Genomic DNA, 21,630 nt, shown 5'->3' on the forward strand with positions numbered 1-21,630 from the left:
AGATACGAAAAACGCCATGATACTTCCCCTTTAATCAGCTTCCAGTTGAAGACGGTATATGTTTTAAGAACTCACTTTTCACACGGTCTTTCAACAGATAATCGTTCTGAATTTATTTGAACCACCTCGCCAATGTCTCGTGCTTCTTACACTGTGGCTTTTCGTTTGCCACTCTAGATCTAGTGAAATCAACTTCCAAATTCTGTTCAGGTATACCACACTGTTTAGAACTTTGTTTCGAAATACCTTTTTGGTGATAGGCGTAATAGCTTTAATTAGTAATTTTTTCTTGACCGGCACTTCTAAGGACTAGACTAAGGGCTATCATAAAACTTGACATTTTTATTTGCTGTTATTACTTTGAGAACAAGTCAATTTAGAAAAGTTAAGGTCACAAAATAGTCTTCGCCATGCACCGAAGACTGCAGAATATAGCCTCTCCGCCTCTATTCTCTTGTTTAAATCTTTCGCGATATCACTGCAACACGTAAAGAGAATCAGTCGCCGCGTTTCGTCAAACGAACTCTTACCGGTAAAATGAACGCACTGGCTTCAAAAATTGATAAAACTTCACGGTTACTTATAATCAATAAAGGCCGCAATTAACACCATAATCACCCACGATTTGCGCCTATCTGGCCTCGTAGCTAAGTCCGTAGAGGAAACGACGATCAAATCCAAATTCTTTGCCTCATGCGATATCCCATTTCCTTTCTAGGGCTAACTCTCAGTAGGAAATGCATGGGTTCACTTTAATTTACACAACAAAGTTAATTCTCTGGTCCATCATTTGTATCCTTTAAGTGCTAGCGGCACATAATTCATTTGTACCCTTCGTGTACAATATACATATACTAGCCATACAGTACATATCCCAGTGTATTGAAGCAATCATTTTTTGTGTCTACTTCAAAACACCTAAATTCCATACGGTTCATAAGTAAAAAATCCCGTTTAAGTTCTTCCCGAGTCGCTGATTATTTTGTGCGGTTGTTATGACAATTCAAGGTTCTGCTCTAGCAGCGCTGGGTGGCCTGAGGCAACTTTATTATTTGTATTATGGCAACTAAAATGAGTTATCACTGTTGTTGTTAAGTTGTTAGCCGATTTGCCCAATGTGACAAAGGATTAATGAGCGAGCGGACTAAAATTGGACCGACTTACAAAAGTGTGTGGCAGTGCTAAAGATGCTTTGAGTCAGGCCAATTTTCTCTTCACGCTACACCAACGCATAAAGAAATCGGTCCACAAATTGTAACGTGTAAATTGGCCCGTGTATTGGACATATCGGTCTCGGTACGTGTAAGTTATTGTTTAGTCGCCCGAATGGGTGCTATTGCTTTTAACATATTTGTTTCATAAAGCAGGCGAAAAACTGGACGATTCTAATGGTCCTTGTGATGGTTAGTACAGTGTATCTCAAACCCAGCCGTTCGTTCATCCGTTAATTTTGTTCCAAACGACTAAACTAGTTCAAATCGACGTTTGTGTACAAATCACACCACACTGATTGCCATAAGAACCCACTTAGGCTTGAATCATGTTGAATTAGTTCCTCAATCTTTCCTACACTTTATTTCTGGGTTATTTGTATCGTGCTTTGGTGCAAAAATGTTTTCAGTATTCCCAGCAGACGAGGAACATTCAGCCTAAATTGAATTTTTGTGGTATGCAAATTTCTTTTTGTTAAGTTAGCAGTCTTCTCTGCTTCCAACAGACATAAATAACACAGAAATAGAATAAGCAGTGGCGGGAAAATTCAGAAATATGTTTAGAGAAATAACACAATTTGTTCCCTCCTATCTTATCAAATGTTTCAATTTGTTTACATTTCGAGTTGGCCGAATGAAAAGACGAACTAAGAGGCATCGCATAAACAGGACACGACTCACTTGTCGCTCAGCCGTTAATTGACTTGACAATGACAGTAGCGTAGCAGCTGCTACGGTTTGGGGGTGTAGAATAAACGTGGACTCACCTTTCTGGACACCCTTCTGGATCCCGAATTTTTTCTGTTGAATAAATAAATAACAACGAAACATGTATGCTACGTACCAGGGCTTGGTTCGCACTGTAATTTCCGCCGATTCACCATCCACCTGGAAAAAGAGCGTTTCCCTTTTCACGCGTCTTGACTGGCAATTTCTGGGGGAAACAGGAACTTCGTGGCAATCGGCTACTTAGTAAATTTCCTCAAAACTTGTGAATTTCTAGTAGCAAGGTCGTTTACTAGTTCTCCCGCCATTTTGTTTCCGCCATCTTTGTCATTCCGCTGACCAGTACTAACGAGAGCGCCGTTGTGGGCCTCTGCCTAGCCTGCGTAGCAAGCGTTCCCGTGGGGTTTTTAGCGTTCTCCGAAGTTTGGTTGCGTGGGAAATGGGGCGAGAGCAAAACAAAGATGTGAGGGGGTAATAATAATGCGGTAATAAAATTCCAGTACCCCAGAGCCTCTCCTGGTAACCAACCGCTTGCTAAAGAGCCTGAGGACTTTGGGTACGAGATTGGGCCTCTGCGGGACATGTTTCTAGTACATGGATTTTTAACAAGGGTATTCTCTGAACCGACGGAACGGACAGTTTTATGGATTGGGTCATGATACCTAAAAAGCTTTCCCATCCCAAACGAAGGCCAGACCTCGTTCTGCATAATTATCTACATCTGCGAGACAACAAGGACGAATACGTCCGTAGCGATTGTTCTTATCGTGGTTCTTTGGTGTTGCTTGATGGCATTGAGAACACGCAAAAAAAATAGGAGTGACCGCTTCTTCATGGTTGCATGGCTGAAGATTCTCCAGACTTCCTCTAGGCGCTGTACACATCTTTGCCAAGAGCGTCGATGTTTCCCAGTTTCTGTTCTAGAAGTCCAAGACACTCTGTTTTTGTATCGTTAATGCACAAGAACGTGTCCCAATAAGGTGAAATTTTCACTGTTGGAGCAACACGCCGGTGGGCTGCAGAGTCCGGAGCTCTTCTCCCTTGTGCCTGTGTTGACAGAGACTGTCTGCCGGTTTTTTCGCATCCCACACGATGTCTATTCTTTCAACTGAACTGCAACTAGGCTTGTAGGTACGGTAAGAAACTGAAACTGTATGGATGTACTCCTTGAATGTACTTGCTGTTTGATTGGACCAGTGATTGTTTTCGTTTGCTCAATCATTCCTTCTGAGACAAATGCTTTGTACCTATCCAAGCCTTATTTCTTGATGTTCTTTATGTACTCTATTTCTATTGTAGGCATGATTTCCTTGATATCTAGCCAAGCAACTAACCGATGTCCGCTTAAAAACTCACCCATTGCACTACTTAATGAGAAAAAATCAAAATATTATTAAGATGTCCAAGTGAAGAAGTTTCAGTGGAATTGGCTTTCCTTGATTCCATGGTTGAGGATCTATGTGCAATGCCTATCCTCGGATGGTGAGTTTAATTTAACACAGTCATATCTCTAGGTACAACCACCAAACACTCACCGCAGTGCAACGTTTGTTCTAAGCACTCACAGCCATGTTCTGGTACTGATATCCCCAATCCCAATAAAAGTGGAACCAGAGTGAAGCTGCATTGAGGCTTTAAAAATACGCCAAAGTCCACAAGAAGATCCACTTGTCAAGTCACCGAATAGGATGATTGATTCTGACCGCGTTAGAATGGAAAGACGGCATTCACCGTGCTCTCAACATTGTTGCACTTGAAAGGTCTTTTGACGATTACGAGACTTTATATACTCTGTAAAGCATGAACGGGGCTAACCTTTGAGAAACAAGAACCGACTACACTATACTATAATATACTATACTATACTATACTATACTATACTATACTATACTATACTATACTATACTATACTATACTATACTATACTATACTATACTATACTATACTATACTATACTATACTATACTATACTTTATTATATAAAATTTAGTGGTATATCGAGTGGTAGCAAATCGATAAAAACGCTATCCTGCCAGTGGCGATATCATTTTTATCCACACATGTGTGATATCATTTTTGACCAATCAGCTCGCAGTATTTTCGCGCGCTGTCAAGCACTTGTGGTTTTCCGAAGGGTTTCCGCCGTTTGGCTGTCGTTTGGTCTTTTGGAAGTTTTTGAGTTGGTCTTTTCGCGAGTCGAAGTTAAGTTTATTCTAAAATGGGGACAAGCTCAAGCAGATTTGTCGAGATCACAGATAAGAAACTGATCGAATTCGTAGAAGAACAAGAAAATCCGAATACAAAGAGGAAAACTGCGTACGACGTCGAGTTGTGTGAGGGTAGTTGAAAGCAGCGATAAAAGCTAGGACGGTATGTTCAGATTTACTTGTTACTGTAAGCCAAATTTCTAACCATATTTAATATGCCATTAGTTTATACCTGTTTATCCGTTTTCTATTTATGTAGATTATATTTGTGGCCTTTTCGCTTAGTCTTGACATAACTCGGCCTGGTTTACGATTGATACAAATAAACAACTGACTGTAACCTTATTATATTCAATTTCAAACCTTAGTTTTTGAAATAAAGAACAAAGCATATTTTGCTGTATTGTGAGGATTTTATATAATAAAAAGAAAATTACATGGTCGCTTGGAGATACAAAATTTCTCTTCTCATGTTGAAAATATTTCACTCGTTCGCTGCGCTCACTCGTGAAATATTTTTCAACACTCGAAGAGAAATTTCGTATCTCCGCGCGGCCATGTAATATCCTCTATATACTATACTATACTATACTATACTATACTATACTATACTATACTATACTATACTATACTGTACTGTACTGTACTGTACTATACTATACTATACTATACTATACTATACTATACTATACTATACTATACTATACTATACTATACTATACTATACTATACTATACTATACTATACTATACCGATCAGCAAAGTTGAAAGAAAGCAATTTTTCGTTTCAGTGATGGCCGGTGGTGGAACTGAATAGGACATATTGGAAGAAATGCTTGTTTATGTGCACTTCCTTGACTGTGAACAAGGTAAACCTAATAGCGAGTACCTAGCAATTTGATTTTAAAAAGAGTCAAAGTCTGATTTACTGAGATTTCAATTTTTCTTAAATATACTGATTGCATCTGCGAAGAGCGTGAAAGATAGTTCGTACGATGAACATTAACAAAAAATGGAAAATATTTTTAACGAATCTGATATTTTTTAACCAACAGTCTATTTTCAAGTTGCTCATAGCCATAACGGCATATAGTCATAGCCAGGATATGGGCAGCCTGAGGTAAGGAATTTGACATTAAAGCTAGTTTTCATTACCACGAAAATTAGTAGAGTTGAATTGAAACACGTCGAGACAACCACCATCAAGCAATGAAACCTGATGAAAGACGATCACGTTAATGGCGCAATCGATTTACGGGGTTGTCAGATTTGAAAATAGCTTGTTCACTTTTTTTCGTAGTGACATTTTAAAACTTAAATGAAAATTTAATATCTTGGCGTCGCTCCAAAAAAAATGCTTTGGCCAACCCGGAAATGGGAAAATTACCTTTCTCTGTGAGAGCTAGCCATGTTCCAGGTCCCGTTTTTAGTTTGTTTGTTTATTTGTTTGTTTGTTTTATGTCGGCGATGAAGAGTGCTTTAATGCTCTAAGATAGAAGAAAGCAAGATTGAACTAGAGAAAAGTTTGCAAAACGTGTGTACCTGATGGAACAAGAAACAAATAGCTGTAACTGCTGTTTTGATTTTAGAGTCCGCGTACATCCCGTTTGTCGTTAGGTAGCGGACCGAGAGCCGCTTCTACCAGAAATCAAAACAATGGACTCGGAGCATGTCTGACAATGTGACAGCAACTGAAACCGATCATGACAACTACAATAAAGTGTGTTTTCCCGCATCTAACACTAGTATGCTGCTGATTTCTGTTCTTATTGGTTGTTTTGTTTCCTGTGTTTAGTCTTTAACCAGGTGTAATTCTGATTATTTTGATTTTCGTGTCACGACAGTGTCATAACAAACTGCTGCTGCATGTCATCCAGTAATCACCACTTTCATATATTGCAACGGGACGGAATGAAGAGTAACGACCACAACAAGCCCTGATCGACCTGAGTAAGTTTTTTTGTTTTGTTTTGTTTTTCGTTGGAGTTGGAAGGAGTTTTAAGTGTAAGGTTATATTTGACTCTTGTTTATTTTTCTGATCCGTGCAACGCTTCGTAGTTAACAATGCTTATATAGCGCTAAATTGTCGTTTGCGAAATCTTCAACATGTTAGACATTTTTATGATGACATTTTGGTTGGGAGACACGGATATTTCAGTAGTGAATGTATGTGATTCTGGCGGACTAAAAATGAGCCCCTGCATGTATCTTCGCTCGAATTTGTTGGATTTTAACAGCGAATATGTCTTTTAAATATGTCTTTTGAATATGCCATTTAAAGAGATCAGAAATCAGCTAACTCCGTCAAGAGACAAATACAAATTTTTGAGCGCCAACATTGGTGTCCAAATTAAACCTGTCTTTCATACTAAGAAGACTGGCCAAGTTCTCGCTCTAAACTGTGAAGAGAAGAAGCCCCCTATTGTTAACAATCAATGCGTGGTCTACAAATTTGAATGTGATCTGTGCGACGCAGATTATGTCGGGTACACCACCCGACATTTACACTAGCGAATCAACGAACACAAATATTCTGCAATCGGGAGGCATCTTGAGGAACATGGTCTATCGAAGACTGATCTGGATGACAAACAATTCCTTGTTCTGAAGAAATACAGATCAAAGTTCGATTGCCTAATTTCTGAGATGTTGTTCATTAAGGAATTGAACCCCGAGTTAAATACTCAGAAAGACTATATTCGCGCCAAACTCTTTACGTGACTCTGCGTGTGAATATCTTATTGCCTCATCATCACGTATTTTCGCTTTTTATTCGTGTCCCTTAGTTATTCTTGTTACATTTATAGTCGTTTTATTTCATTCATTCTTTACTTGATAATGTCGTCGCATTTGAAACTTTTAACCAAGATGATTTAAACTTTTCAATTTTATCGCAATGTTTTATAGTTAAATTGTTTAACAAATCTCTTCTTCTAGGTAAAATGAAATTGTCATTAAATTATTTTCGTAAAATAAGTATTAAAAAAAAAAGATTCAAGCTATACCAGCTGCAAAAGAAATTTCTAAACTTCATGTGAACTCTAAATATGAAAATAGGCAAATATCGTGACACGCAGCATGAGAAGTTTTCTAATAACCGGTTCACGAACGTTGTAGCGTCTTCCAAGTCCGGGGGTGCTTTCCATCTAGCTAAAATGTTCGGTTGGAAATTCCGGAAGCTTTCGGTGTCAACTGGAAAGGCTTTTCTCTTCATTCGCTCCAAACTTGCAAACTCATTGGTAGATCAAAACATTTATGTAATGGCGCAAGAAAATAGTAAAGTGGAAATGGAAGTTTTGCGCAAATGGAACGATATAATTTCCGTTCCGACCGTGTGGAATTGAACGGAGAAAGTGGAGTGCCTAGGAAGGTCAAAAGGTTAATCTCTAAAAGAAACTGTGGTGCTGCATCGGTGGGGAAGTGGAAATGAATAATTCGTCTTATCAGCAGCGGAGTTGAAAAGGAGTGCTTTCCTTTTGAATGGAAAAACCGGTCGTTCTGGTGAGACAACAAATCGAACAGTTCATCCCAATGCGAATTTTTCGAAAAAAGAGGAAGAAGTTCAGACGTATTCCTCTTTCCTTGCATTTGCCGAACTGACCGGGATATCACTGAACCATTTGCTTCATCACATGCTCCTTGGTGAGACACGCGGTTTATTTTCCAAAATTGTCAGTGGAAAGAACCTTTCCATTTAACTCCCCAATTAACCGATTTTTTTTTTTTTTTTGCATTTTTTTTTTATACAAATGGAAAGCACTCGAGAATTGTAATATTCCATTTGGCGGTAAAATTCTCACCGGTTTTTCCATACAAATGGGAAGTGCTCAAGGCAATTTTGCTGACGTTTCGATCGATGGCCCTTCATCAGAGCGAATCCGAAAGTCGTCTGTTTGTTCTGGGAAATTTCCGTTTTATCCTCGTGTTTCGTATTTTCATTTAAACCAGTTGAACCGAAATTTTTAATTAAATGGAAAGCATCACGGATAATCTTTAAAAAAATGGATTTTAGTCAATTCTGATGTCGGTCTTCTTGAGCCATTTTTAAACAAGGGTCTTTATTTGTATTTACCCAGCTTTTTCATTATTAATTCGCAACTGAACATTTTGCATTCAGTTGCAAACATAAAAGAAATCTGAACACGCTTAAAGTTAAGTCAAAATCAGTTCACATAAAAGTCTTTTTGGGTGCTTTGAACATCTCGTCCGAAAAAAAATCCAAATTAAATATTTTTCAAGTTGCCCAGTAGGCGCAAAAGGACTTGTGTCATATCTAAATAGTCATCTCTATATAGTTTAATACCTGGTAGATCATGACAGAAAACATGCTTTAGACTAGTGAAGTGTTTTTATTATTATACCAAGGAAAGACTTTTAGTCTGAGTATATATTGTTTGCTCACTGAACAAAGGGTTTCTTTCATGCTTACAAGGAAGCGACATTTAAACATTGGGTAGTTAACTGAAGATGACAACATGTCAAATTTACAGCCTCCAAACAAAAGCAATGCTAATTCATTTTGTTTGACCACGCTTCCGAGACTACTTAGAATTCATTACTAAACTTAAATCAGTAATTTTATAAAATGAAAGCATTTTAGTATTTAAAAAAACCCAGCTACCTGCAGCTGATGAAATATCGATTAGGGTTTTTTTTTCTTTCTCGGCCAGCAATTAAATTGACTCAGTGAATTTAAGAGAGCTACGAAAATACAAGTTGAACAACATCCTCGTGATATTAAAACAGGAATACTATGAAAATAGACGTAGTTAACGTCAGTGGCCTTCAAATTGCTTTACGGCCGTCTGTTAACCCTTAAGCCCCAGCAGTGACCAACATCTAATTTCTCCTTACAATATTACTGTTTACCCCAACTAGTATCATAAGAAATGTATGGAGAACTGTGGGGAGAATGTTAATTTTAATCTTGGGATTTAAAGACCATTTAAAGGGTAAAAAATCTTAACCGAAACTTCAGTGAATAATTGATCTAGTACACAATTTTTGTCGTCAATAACAAAGTAGAACGTGAGAGGTGTAAGCAACTTTGGTCGCAAAAAATGGACTTTAATTCCAATATGCTAACTCAATGTTTCGTAATCTTGGAAAACTTAAAATGTTTTAATTTTGCTTTCAAAATTGGTCATGAATGTTGCGTCTGTAATCCGAAATACTTAAGAGAGTTTGAGAAAAGCATGCCTGCTACGAAATGTTGAGATTTGTCAGTCGTGGACTGTCGTATATCCACTCCACCTCCCTTTGTAGTTTCGCGCACATTACCTCGTCTTAGGACGACAGAAGAGTATTTGACTGTCTGCGCTTGGATTCCTTTATAATAATCGGTTGTCCTTTGTGGAAGTCTTAGCTATCCGTCGGCCGGAATTTGTAGTCAAACCTATTCCCCCTCGATAACGAACAATCATGCTGTTTTGCTGAATCAGACAAAACCCGAGCTATAAAACTCGATGAAGTTTGTACAAAGTGGCCAGCATTTTTACATTTGTCTTTTAACTCAAGTTCAGAGAGTTCAGTTCTTTCACTGTTCGACGAGCAGCGATGTAAGCGGCCTCATTCGTGTTGAACAATACGGTGATCTAATCAAATCAAACTGTTCACGGCTTTATAGCAGCGCATTTTCGTCACATGTCTGAAAAATACCAAGTGTTCCATCTTGAGTGCCGATTGCTTCTTCGGTCTAATTATTCACCATGTTCCCTTCAAATGTTCCCTCTTGATTTCCCATTGCTTCTTCGCTGTCAATTCTTACCATGCTCCTTTCAATTATTCCTTCGTGAGTGGCAAGAGTTGCTTCACTCTGGTCCTTCGCATTCTCCCTTAAGATATTCCACCTTATAATAGCCGATCTCCAGCACCTATGGTTTCTTCGGTGTAGTTCTCATCATGCTTTCTAAAATGTTCCATCTTGAGTACCGACAGTTGCTTCAGTGCAGTTATTTCGTCCATTGGCCAACGGTGGGCCAAACACTTCTTGACCAACAAATCGGCTTCAGGCAAGGCTTATCATGCACCGATCAAATCACAGCACTTCGAACTATAGTATAACAGCTAATTGAACGGAATACGGCTCTCTATGCCACTTTAAGTCGACTATGAGAAAACCTTTGATAGTCTTGACAGGGAGATGCTATGGAGACTCCCGTGGCAATATTCCCGTGAAGTTTTTTAACCTAATTAGGAGCTCGCATGAGGGATTTCCATGAAGGGTAACACGTGAAGAGCAATTTTCTGAAAAGTTTGATACCAGGCCTGTGGTGAGTCAGGCATGTCCAATGTCCCCCTTTTTCTTTCTCTTGGCTATCAACTGGATCATGAAAACTGTTACAAGTAAGAGATGAGTGGGAAAAAGTGAACCTTGTGGTCACAGCTTCACGACCTCAACTTACAGACAACGCTGCAGTCTTGTCCCAAAACCGTCAATAAATGCAATAGAAAACTTAAACGTCTACTCTGGGACACGTCTTTGCCCAAGAAGGCTGCCAATCAACAGAGGGAAGACCAAAAATTCATTTCAGGCATAAACCCGGCCAGTTACGCTTAATGAAAAATTGAAGTAGTGGACTGCTTTACTTATCCATTACTTACCCTCAAGGTCGTAGAAAGAGAAGAAAACTGCGTAACAAGTCATGGCGTGAACCAGAGTAGGATGCAAAGGACTCTGGGATCACCTGGCCGAAGCTAGAGAGACAAGCACAGAGCAATAGTCCATGGCGGGGAGCATGCGTGGGGTCTGTGTGCGGTGGCACGTTTTGTGAGGAGCGTAGTTTCCGTCCCTTTACGCCAATTTTAGAGAACTTTATACCGCCTTGACATAATAATTCAACGTTTAAACACTTGCTGAAGTATTAAATGCAGAAGTTAGGAGGAAAACACAAACGAGGAGCTCGAGGATCAGTGGAAGAAGAAGAACTATCGACACTTAAAAGAGCCAACATGGCGGAATGTCAGGAAGAAGAGGCCGCGGAGTTAGTGGAAGCGACAAATGAAGCAATAAACATCGAAGGTGAGCCCAGTAATGCAGAACTAAGGGAGATGTTGGTAGATATTCAAATAAATACTTCAACTATCCTACGCGAAAACAAATCAATCAGAAACGAAATGACCGATCTCAAGCGCACAATCCAACATCAAACAGATGATATAACCGCGTTGAAATCATCTCTAGAACATATAACGAAGCAGTACAACGAGGCAGAACGTGAGCTGGTGGCAGCAAGAAAGAAAATTCAAGAGCAGGAAGAAGAAATTGGTGAATTGTACGACCTTCAAGACAAACTAGAACAATACACGAGGAAAAACTCCCTAGAAATACATGGTGTACCAGAAAGCGCCTACACCGAGACGGAAGACGTGGTGCTAAAATTAGCGGAGGCCCTAGATGTATCGGTGGAACCAAAGGATATCGAAATATGTCACAAGCTGTACAGGAAGGGTAACAAACCAATTATTGTAAAATTCATAAGCCACAAGGTCAAAACAAATCTGTACAGGGCTAGGGCTAAGCTAAAAAATGTCAGAGTTTCTAACATCTTCCCGCAGTGCTCGTCGTCAACTCTAGTGCAAGCCGACAGAATTTTTTTAAACGAGAATCTTACCTCGTATAGGAAAAAAATAATGAATCGGGCAAACGAGATGCGGAGAAATAATGAATTGTTGAGTGTCTGGTCTATGGATGGATCAATATATGTCAAGACCTCTCCGCAGGGTAAGCCAGTCAGAATTAACGAGCTGGAAGACTTAGATTATCTTTAAACGTTCAATTGTCTGGCCAAAGAGGACAAAAACTGTAACTTACATTTGGGACAGGAACAAAAAACGCAAATTTCGGAGAAGAAGAAGGGAAACGCTCATAAACTACTTTAATTTACGTTTTTGTATAATTTTAGTTTTGTTTTGCTTCTGTATTATTTTTTTTTTCTAATTTGCATATATATTTTTCTTGTCTTTTTTTTGTTTTTTATTGTAATGCAAGAGAAGGCAAAATACGATATACTTTCTCTAAACGTAAGGGGAATAAGAGATCAAGCCAAACGGAGGAGCATTTTTCTATATCTCAAAGATCATAACTCAAAAATTTATTTCTTACAAGAAACTTACTCTCAACCAGAAGATGAAATTATTTGGAAAAGCGAATGGGGAGGTGAAATATTTTTCTCTCACGGAACCAGGCATAGTAAAGGTGTTTGCATTCTTTTACACCCTACGGTACAAAATAAGATCGATTACTCATTCAGTGACAAGGCTGGAAGAATCGTGCTAATTACTTGTGTTCTGAATTCTCTAAAATTATCACTGGTGAATATTTATGCCCCGAATAGCCAAAGTGAACAATTAGAATTCTTACAAAACTTGAACAATTGCCTTATCGACAAGTCAGAAATTTCCACGCTTATTGTAGGTGGCGACTGGAATTGCACACTATCAAAGATAGATAAAATTGGTGGCACAATTTGGAAACCAACAAATTATCGAAACCTGATTTTGACAACTATGGACGCTTTCGATCTCGTAGATATTCAAAGATTACGTCACCCGAGGCTACGTAAATACTCTTATGAATCAAAAGTGTTAAAACTGAAATCCAGAATAGACTTTTTCCTAGTTGCCAAAAATCTGACACAACATGTGAAGAAAAGTGAAATTTATCCTTCTATAGCACCGGATCATCGAGCAATTTACATTTCTTTGTCTTGGACAACTGAAAAGTCTAGAGGACCCGGACTTTGGAAATTCAACAACACTTTACTGAAAGATGAATATTATGTGTCTAAAATCCGTGAAACGTACTCCCGCACACGCGCTGTTTACTCCGATTTGGCAGACGCTCGGCTTCTTTGGGAAATGTTAAAAATGGAAATCAGAGCGGCAACCATTGCTTATAGTAAAAAGAAAGCTAAAGCGACCACTAATAGAGAATTGGAAATTAGGAGACAACTCGAAATTCTGGACCGCAATATTTGCGACAACTTTAACTCTCCCATTATCACGCACATCCTAAATGAATATGAAGATCTCAAAAGGGATCTCCAATCTATTTACGAGGAGAAAGGGAGGGCAGCTATTTTTAGATCGAAATGTCGCTGGGTCGAAAAGGGCGAACGTCCAACAAAGTACTTTTTCAATCTGGAGAAAAGAAACTACAACAGGAAGACCATCACTGAACTGCGAATAGAAAGTGAAACAGTAACAAACAACGAGACTCAGATATTAGAAGCTATCGAAAACTATTATAGCGAATTGTACGCTTCAGCAAATAATTCACAGGAAAATAATGTTGATGAATTCACCGAACATTTAAAAATTCCAAAACTATCAGATGCAGACAGGGATAGCATAGAAGGTCCATTATCTTATGAAGAATGCAAAAAAGCTTTAGACACTTTTCAAAACAACAAAGCTCCAGGAGAAGATGGTTTCACGGTTGAATTTTATGCGTTTTTTTTCGATCTGCTAGGACACGATCTTGTTGCTAGTTTCAATGCGGCCTACGATGCAAATGAACTCACCATTTCACAACGAAGAGGCGTTATTACTTTAATTCCCAAGGAAGATGGCTCGCTACTAGAACTTTCAAACTGGAGACCGGTAACACTGCTAAATGTTGATTGCAAGATAGCAACTAAGGCAATAGCAAGGAGAATAGAACCATTATTACCAAATCTAGTGCACACTGATCAAACCGGTTTTATCAAAGGAAGATATATCGGGGAAAATATTAGGCTAATAATCGACATAATGGAACATACGAAGTCAGAAAGCATACCTGGCATTCTAGTATCTCTAGACTTTCGGAAAGCTTTTGATTCTCTAGAATGGTCGTTCATGATGAAAGCACTGGATATATTCAATTTCGGAAAGGGTATTAAACGATGGATCAGCACATTCTATACAAAAATTGAGAGCGCGGCGATAAACAATGGTTTCATGACCAACTGGTTTAGACCGTCAAGAGGAGTGCGACAGGGGTGTCCCCTTTCTCCGTACTTATTTGTGCTTTCCACGGAGATATTATCCAGTAAAATCAGACAAGAACCAAGTATAACAGGAATCAAAATATTCGGGCACGAAATCAAACTGAGCCAATTCGCGGACGACACAAACCTTTTCTGTGCAGATTTGATCTCTGTTGAAAATGCTTTGAAAACGGTGGGAGATTTTGGGAGGCTAGCGGGTCTCAAGTTAAACATAAAGAAATCGAAAGCAATTTGGTTGGGAAAATGGGAAAAAAACAAAAGTTATCCTTTACAACTAAAATGGTTGCATAGTCCGGTTCGCCTCTTAGGAATTCATGTCTCTTATGATGAGAAGGGTAACAATGAACTGAATTTTAATCTGAAAATACGAAAACTTCAAACAAAACTGGATATGTGGAGATCAAGAGACCTTACACTATTTGGGAAGGTACTGATAATTAAGTCCTTAGGATTGTCTCAATTAATTTATTCAGCTTCAATTCTTAATGTTCCCGAAGATATCGCAAGCACAGTGAAAACAAAGCTTTTTAGTTTCTTATGGAAAAACAAAAGGGATAAAATTAAACGAACTGGGCTCTACCAGGATCCGGGGAGAGGCGGAATACGTATGGTAGACATCGACATAATGTTTAAGGCTCTAAAATTAGCCTGGATTCCAAGATTACTGACTCCAGGAAACCAAAATTGGAAAACAGTTCCTAATTATTACCTAAGAAAATTCGGAGGTTTGAACTTTTTACTGAGGTGTAACTACGATGCGAAATACATAAAATCTATTCCATTGTTTTACCGAAATATTCTAGTATACTTCAGTGAATTAAAAACTCTTTACAGCTTTGATCAAGCACAAAATATAATTCTATTCAACAACAAAGAAATACTTGTTGACAGTAAAACCATTTTTATCAGGGAATGGTTTAAAAAAGGTATCCTGTCAATACAAGATCTTTTAGACAATACCGGTCAACCAATGTCCTACCAGGAATTTACGAATAAGTATTCCTGTAAAACTAACTTTCTCCAATACTATCAAGTTATTAGCGCTATCCCAAAGCACTTATTAGCCAAAGCAAAATCAACGAAGCCAATTAACAAAGAGTCATATTCTGATAATAATCTTAGTCTACAATTAAATGAATCGATAACTCTATATCTAAACAAAATCAAGACTAGCGACTTCTACAGGTTATTATGCACAAAAATCCACACGACAGGTCATTCTGGGCCACAGAAATGGAGCAAAGATCTTCCCTTGGATGAAGATAAATGGGAAAAAATATTCACCTCCCTAAAAACCGTCTGTAGAGAGACCAAATTAAAGGAATTTCAATATAAATTAATCCACCGAATTGTAGTCACCAAAAAGGAACTTTACCGCTACGGAATCAAGGAAGATGATGAATGTATATATTGTGGTGAAAAAGACTCTATTGATCATACTTTTAGAGATTGTCATTTCGTCAAGATTTTCATTCAACGGGTTATCAACTGGTTCAATATAGAAAACAAGGTCAAATTCAATCCGTCTAGCGAAGAAAGACTGTTTGGCATCCTCTCGGACTTGCATGAAAAGGCACTAGTGAGGAAATTCAATTATACCATGTTATTTATGAGACACTATATTTACGCCAACAAACTACACAACAAACCAATTCTCCTCCAAGACTTCGTTGATAAAATGATAATTAAATACAGAATTGAAATGCTATAAAATACACATGAAAAATAACTCCTCTGACTTGATCAATGGAACTTATTACCTCTTGCGTTATTTCCTTTTTTTCTTTTTTTTTTTGGTGTTTATGTGTGTGTGTGTGTGTGTGCGCGCGTGATGTATTAGAATTGTAAGTAGTGTAAGCATTGTAATTATTAGTAGTACGAGCATTGTATGGTATTGATAGTATAGCAGTATAGCTAATATTGTAAATAATGCAAGTATAGTGAATATTGTTAGTAATAAAAAAAAAAAAAAAAAAAAAAAAAAAAAAAAATGCCCCAGGAAGAGCAATGGGCAATAATAGTAGCGTGTAGTCTTGTTATGATCATAAAAAGGTCCATTGTTAGTGCCAAGGGCCATTTCGACGCTAACTCTTCCCATGATTCCTTGTAAACATTCCGTCTTAAGAAGGATGCGCCATGGGTCTTTTTTTCTTTTTTTTTGGTTAAAAAGGTTAAATAAGACGTTTACTTAGCTACAAAATAATTCTATAAAAACTAGAGGAAAGTAATCAACCCAATTCTTTAAAGGAACAACCCGTGATCTGCTCTAGCGCATTTTGGAAACAAAAATGAGAGAACTTAAAAAACGTTAGCCCAATATTTTTCAAGTTTCCTACTCTGTCTCTGGATAGAGGCACCAATCCACAGTTTTATTGCACTGGAGTGATAATTTATAACAAAACTAGACAATAACATTTTATTGACAGACAACAGTTTTTACTTTTGCAATGGCATCAAAATCGTGTGATACTTCCCCTTTAAGTGCATGACGAAAGCTGTTTTGATATACTGTTCTTGCCAACTATAAGAGCTACTTCAGTTTCGTCATGCTCGCTTTAAATATTCCATCTTTAGAGGCAAGTACTATTTGGGTCTGGTTCAATGCCATGCTCCCCTAAAATATTCCATCTTGAGTGAAGAGAACTGCTTCATGTATTGTAGTTCCGGCATCTGTGTCGACATTACTTGGCCGACTGTGAAATTGCTCATGCCAATCATGTTGTTGGCCAAGCGTGTCTTTCGAACTTTACATAATCCAAATCTTCTCAACACATTCTTAACCCCTTTTCTAAAGCCTCTTTTGCGGATGGAATAAATGATTGGATTGCACACTGAGTTGGCAATAAAAACGCAGTTTGCAACCAATTGCACTTCTCCTGGAACTTGGATGTTTTTTATGTAACGGCGAAAGAAATTAACTATCCAATAGGGAAGTAGGCACAACAAAAACGCACCAATGACAATGATAGCATCGACTGTTGTTTTCCGCTCTGTAATTCTCCTCGTAATATCTTGCTGCTCGTTTTCAGAATCTTTGAGACTTCCCATCTGTGAATTCATGGCGTTTATCTGTATTTTCGCCGTCTTGTAGACTGACCGGGTAAGAACAGTGATTCCCGTGAATGTGAACCCGAAGGTGACAATAAAGTACCCTGCAATTGCATTGCTCTTTACCGTAAATCCTTGTTGACAGAAAAACACTTCTGAATTGTAAACGTACTTTGCAGAATCAAAAAACAGAGTGGTGGCAAGTGGAACCGTGATGATCCAGATGAGAGCTATAAACGCCATTCTTGTTCTGGTAATGGCGCCATCATAAGTCAAAGGCGATTTCACTATCGCATGGTATCGATCATAAGAAATCGCTATCAAATGAAGAAGTGTGTTCAGATAGAAGTATCTGGCAAAGAATGTATCTACAGAACACATTGTTTCACCGAAAAGCCATTTCTCTTTCGCTATGCTTGAGAGGCGGAATGGGTTGATAAGTATCAAAACCAAGAAGTCTGAAACTGCTAAGCTAGCGAGTAGAACAAACCGCATCACGTGGAATCTTGTTTCCAAGACGATCGTCACAATTACCAGTAAATTACCAGGAAGTCCGATCACGCTGAAAAGTGCAAGGAACGCTGCAATCACTTGAGGATAAACCATCTTCAAGAAATAGCTTCGTGCACAGAAAAATAATGAAACTCTTGCTTGCCGGATCAGAAATATGCGTCTACAGCTTTCTCTTTTACAGAAAATCGGTGACTTCACTAATGAGAGTTTGAAGTGTGACAATCACTTGATGACAACCATTTGGGAAAAAAAACGTGTTTCAAAAAAAGGAAGATAATTTACTTCAAGAGAGCCAGGGAAGAGACCTTTTCTGTGTTTAGATTAATATGCGTCTGTAGCCTTCTCTTTAACATAGAGGAAAAAATTTCATTAATAAGTAGGTGAAAGCTCTTAAAAAGAAATAGCAGGAAATTATGAGTTGAGATTGCCAATATGACGTTGTTAACGATCACAATAAATTTTTGATTAACCACTCTCCTTACTAAATAGGGGACGTTTGTCCTTCCATTACAATTTCCTGATTAAAAAGGAACACCGCGCGCAGATAGTTAAATGAAATTTTTTTCCTCGCTGCCTGAAACGAGAAACCCATATCGGATATGTTCCAATGCACGAGATTGCTCCTGAGAGCTGAATCAAATATTAACATTTAGCACTCAAAACCTTCATTGCTAATGACACCTCGTTTGTTACAGCTACGAACCTAAATTGCTGCATTGTTTAGTTTCCTCATTCAAATGTCTCTTACGTTTCCGTCTGATAAATTATAGCGGCCCCCAATTGTTTTTCATATCACATGCCAAATTTTCGTCTTTAAGTAACAACATAAAAATCCCCTACTAGTCTCCCAGGTAAAAAAATTTCCCCTCGTTCCCTGCTTCGAGTAATAAAAAGAAAGAATCAAACTGTAACATTAAAAAGCATTACCCCAACACGAACGGGTCAGATAGGAGTTTGAAACCTATGGTCAGGGACACAATTTATGACACTGTTTAATTGTATTCGAACGCAAACACTTGAAAGCATTTGATTTGCAGGCATTTTCAGTTGAGTCGTATCAGTCTAATTCTCCTGACCCCAACAGCACCAAATCTGACTATCAGCTTATATTCGAGTCTGAAGACTATTCTCCTTCAATCAAGTGATCAGCGCCTAATTTCTCCGTACAAAGACAGGCGACACGAATGGAGAAAATCATCAACTTGAGGCTTTTTCCTTGATACAACGCGATATTCTTAGAACTTACATCACAAGGACAGTATAACTACAAGGAAAATAAAATATTAAAAGGTTCACTCTTGATGTTGGTAAGACACCGCTTCAATCTCTACATCTACAATATACATCGTAAATTCGGCGTGTTCACAAAGTTGAACTTTGGCCGAAAAGTGTCATCGGACTTTGGTCATGCCCTTCATGTGTAGTTGATGAAATACAAGCTCTCAAAGTTCAGTCTAGTCCTTACTATGGGTCCTTAAAATGCTCCATCTTGACTGGCGAGAGTTTCTTGGGTCTAGTGAAATATTAATATATTCGACCTTACTTGGCGAGTGCTATTTCGATCTAGATTTCGCCATACTTCCTTAAAATATTCCAACTTGAGTGCTGAGTGCTATTTCGATCGAGCCCTTGCCATCATCATTATCACTCTGCATAGCCAAAGAGGCCGTGGGTGGACTTTAAGAGGCCTAAGGATACACCTACAACACAATCCTGCCGTCAATCAGCCATTCTTGCCGCTGAAACTATAAGATAAATCCCATCGGCCACTCTTCAAAATTTGCATAACCTATTTTTCTTGGCCTTCCTCTTTCTCGTTTGCTGGAGATTTGCCCGTGCATGGGAAGGACGTTGTGAAGCCGAGTGACATGGCCAAACCATTTAACCATCCTTCTTTGATTTACTAAAGCCGCCTTGGTGTAGCTCTTGTCAGGCTTGAAATATCCCATCTTGAGTGGCGAGTGCTATATTGGTCCAGCTGTTACCATGATCCTTGAAATATTCCATCTTGAGTGGCGAGAGCTATTTCGGTCTAGTTTTTGCCACGATCCTAAAACATGTTACAATATATCAAGAGCTTCTTCGGTCTAGTTCAAAGCTACCCTAAAATATTACATCTAGAGTGACGAGAACAAAGCCCAATCCTTCTCAACACACTCTTAACCCTTTTTCTGAAGCCTCTTTTGCGGATTGAGTAAATGATTGGATTGAGCATTGATTTGGCAATAAAAATACAATTCGTAACCAGTTGTACTTCGCCTGGAACTCGGACTTTTTCTATGTAGCGACGAAAAAAACCAACTCCCCAATAGGGAAGTAGGCACAGCAAAAACGCGCCGGTGACAATAACGGCGTCGACAGTTGCTTTCCGCTCTGTAATTCTCCTTTTTATATTTTGCTGCTGGTTTTCAGAAACGTTGAGGTTTCTTATCTGAACCTCTATGGCATTCATCTGAGCTTTCGCCGTCTTGTGGACCAACCAGGTGAGAACAGCGATTCCCATGAACGTGAACCCAAAGGTGGAAGTAAAGTACACCGCAATTGCATTGCTCTTTACCGTAAATCCTTGTTCACAGAAAAACACTTCCGAATTGTAAACGTACTTTGCAGGATCAAAAAACAGAGTGATGCCAAGTGGAATCGTGATGACCCAGAAGAGAGCTATAAACGCCATTCTTGTTCTGGTAATGGCGCCATCATAAGTCAAAGGCGATTTCACTATCGCATGGTATCGATCATAAGAAATCGCAATCAAATGAAGAAGTGTGTTCAGATAGAAGTATCTGCCAAAGAAAGTATTCACAGAACACATTGTTTCACCGAAAAGCCATTTCTCTTTCGCTATGCTTGCGAGGCGGAATGGGTTGATAAGTATCAAAACCAAGAAGTCTGAAACTGCCAAGCTAGCGAGTAGAACAAACCGCATCACGTGGAATCTTGTTTCCAAGACGATCGTCACAATTACCAGTAAATTACCAGGAAGTCCGATCGCGCTGAAAAGAGCAAGGAATGCTGCAATCACTTGAGGATAAACCATCTTGAAAAACAAGCTTCCGGCCGAAAGAAATAAATAAAAACACTTTTCCGTGTTCGGTTTATATGCATCTACAGCTTTCTCCTTTACAGAGAGATACCGATTTCTCAATTTTTTTCTCAAATTGCGATGTGCGTCAGTTACTTGATGAAAAACCGTTTTGAAATTAAAAAACATCTTTGAAAGGAAGGAACACAAATTTCTTCGAGAGAGCCATTGCAGAGAACGTTCCTTGCTGAGGTTAATATGCGTCTACAGCCTTCCCTATTACAGGATAGCACTAAGTTTCACTCACAAGTGCTTGACGTACGTCAAATGACACCCCCGCTTATGTCAAATTCATCATCATCATCATCAGCCAACTACACTGCAGTCGATCACGAGCTTTCTCCACGCCTTCCTGTCTTTTACCATGCTTCGGATCTCTTCTGGCGTTGGTGGGTATACCTGGCTGATTACGCTGGTAATGTACTGATGAAACATCAGCTTTGGGAGACCGGGCTTACGTTTGCCATGTTTAGAGTGGAAAAGGGCGCACCTGTTGACCAATTCATTCTCTGGTTTCCTGACGATAAGCCCTAAGAAGTGGAGCTGTCGTTGTTGAATCAGCTGGAAGAGCAGATCATGTTTCACTCTCTTGAGGACTTCTTCATTCAAGATGAAGTCCATTCAATTCAATTCAATTCAATTCAATTCGTTTATTTTGCCATTAACCAGCAAATACAACATAAATATATTATAGCCGACACACAAAATTCTTACCATTACAATATTCCTACTTAACTATTTACAATATGAAATGTGTTAAAGGCTAGGAACCTATATAGAAGCCGGGGGCTTATTAACTATAGGCTTCCTAGAACTATAGGATAAACCATAGAAGATGAAGTCCATTCTCT

At 38.7% G+C, this 21,630-nt stretch overlaps 4 protein-coding genes across 8 annotated transcripts in view; 2 read left to right on the forward strand and 2 right to left on the reverse strand.

Moving 5' to 3' along the window:
• The window catches only part of LOC146460196 (prolactin-releasing peptide receptor-like), a 61,318-nt gene that overhangs the window by 14,450 nt on the left and 25,238 nt on the right, over window positions 1-21,630 (forward strand). The window contains exons 1-4 of one of the 4 annotated variants that reach the window (XM_085088512.1): window positions 52-1,296; window positions 4,936-5,013; window positions 5,200-5,264; window positions 5,989-6,094. The gene's annotated coding sequence lies outside the window, so the exon portion shown is untranslated. Of the gene's footprint in view, window positions 1-51; window positions 1,297-3,399; window positions 3,420-4,935; window positions 5,265-5,660; window positions 6,095-21,630 lie in introns of those variants that run through there. The other 3 variants (XM_085088511.1, XM_085088513.1, XM_085088514.1) reach the window with 3 other exon arrangements.
• LOC146460198 (uncharacterized) lies at window positions 10,886-13,145 on the forward strand. 2 transcript variants are annotated; one of them, XM_085088363.1, is made up of 2 exons: window positions 10,886-11,165; window positions 11,328-13,145. In XM_085088363.1, exons 1-2 carry the CDS (start codon window positions 11,012-11,014, stop codon window positions 11,912-11,914), a joined length of 741 nt encoding a protein of 246 aa, XP_084944489.1. In that variant the 5' UTR covers window positions 10,886-11,011; the 3' UTR covers window positions 11,915-13,145. The 2 variants fall into 2 exon arrangements, with proteins under 2 accessions (XP_084944489.1, XP_084944488.1); XM_085088362.1 differs by having other exon boundaries at window positions 10,886-13,145.
• On the reverse strand, window positions 16,735-17,790 carry LOC146460199 (octopamine receptor beta-2R-like). Its single transcript, XM_085088319.1, has one exon. The coding sequence runs from the start codon at window positions 17,788-17,790 to the stop codon at window positions 16,735-16,737; it is 1,056 nt and encodes a 351-aa protein (XP_084944445.1).
• LOC146460200 (5-hydroxytryptamine receptor 4-like) lies at window positions 18,821-20,734 on the reverse strand. The gene is made up of 2 exons (XM_085088320.1): window positions 19,952-20,734; window positions 18,821-18,961 (listed from the first exon to the last, which is right to left on the reverse strand). Exons 1-2 carry the CDS (start codon window positions 20,732-20,734, stop codon window positions 18,821-18,823), a joined length of 924 nt encoding a protein of 307 aa, XP_084944446.1.

Source organism: Pavona decussata, unplaced genomic scaffold (genome assembly GCF_977016875.1).
Source record: "Pavona decussata unplaced genomic scaffold, jaPavDecu1.1 SCAFFOLD_214, whole genome shotgun sequence".
NCBI classification, from domain to species: domain Eukaryota; kingdom Metazoa; phylum Cnidaria; class Anthozoa; order Scleractinia; family Agariciidae; genus Pavona; species Pavona decussata.

Excerpts from the sequence above, each read along its gene's own strand:
- LOC146460199 (XM_085088319.1), bottom strand. The coding sequence starts at position 17,790 with ATGGTTTATCCTCAAGTGATTGCAGCGTTCCTTGCACTTTTCAGCGTG.
- LOC146460200 (XM_085088320.1), bottom strand. The coding sequence starts at position 20,734 with ATGGTTTATCCTCAAGTGATTGCAGCATTCCTTGCTCTTTTCAGCGCG. Across the intron at positions 18,962-19,951 it reads AAGTCCGAGTTCCAGGCGAA|TTATACTGTCCTTGTGATGT; the intron begins GTACAACTGGTT and ends TTTTCCTTGTAG.
- LOC146460198 (XM_085088362.1), top strand. The coding sequence starts at position 11,012 with ATGCAGAAGTTAGGAGGAAAACACAAACGAGGAGCTCGAGGATCAGTG.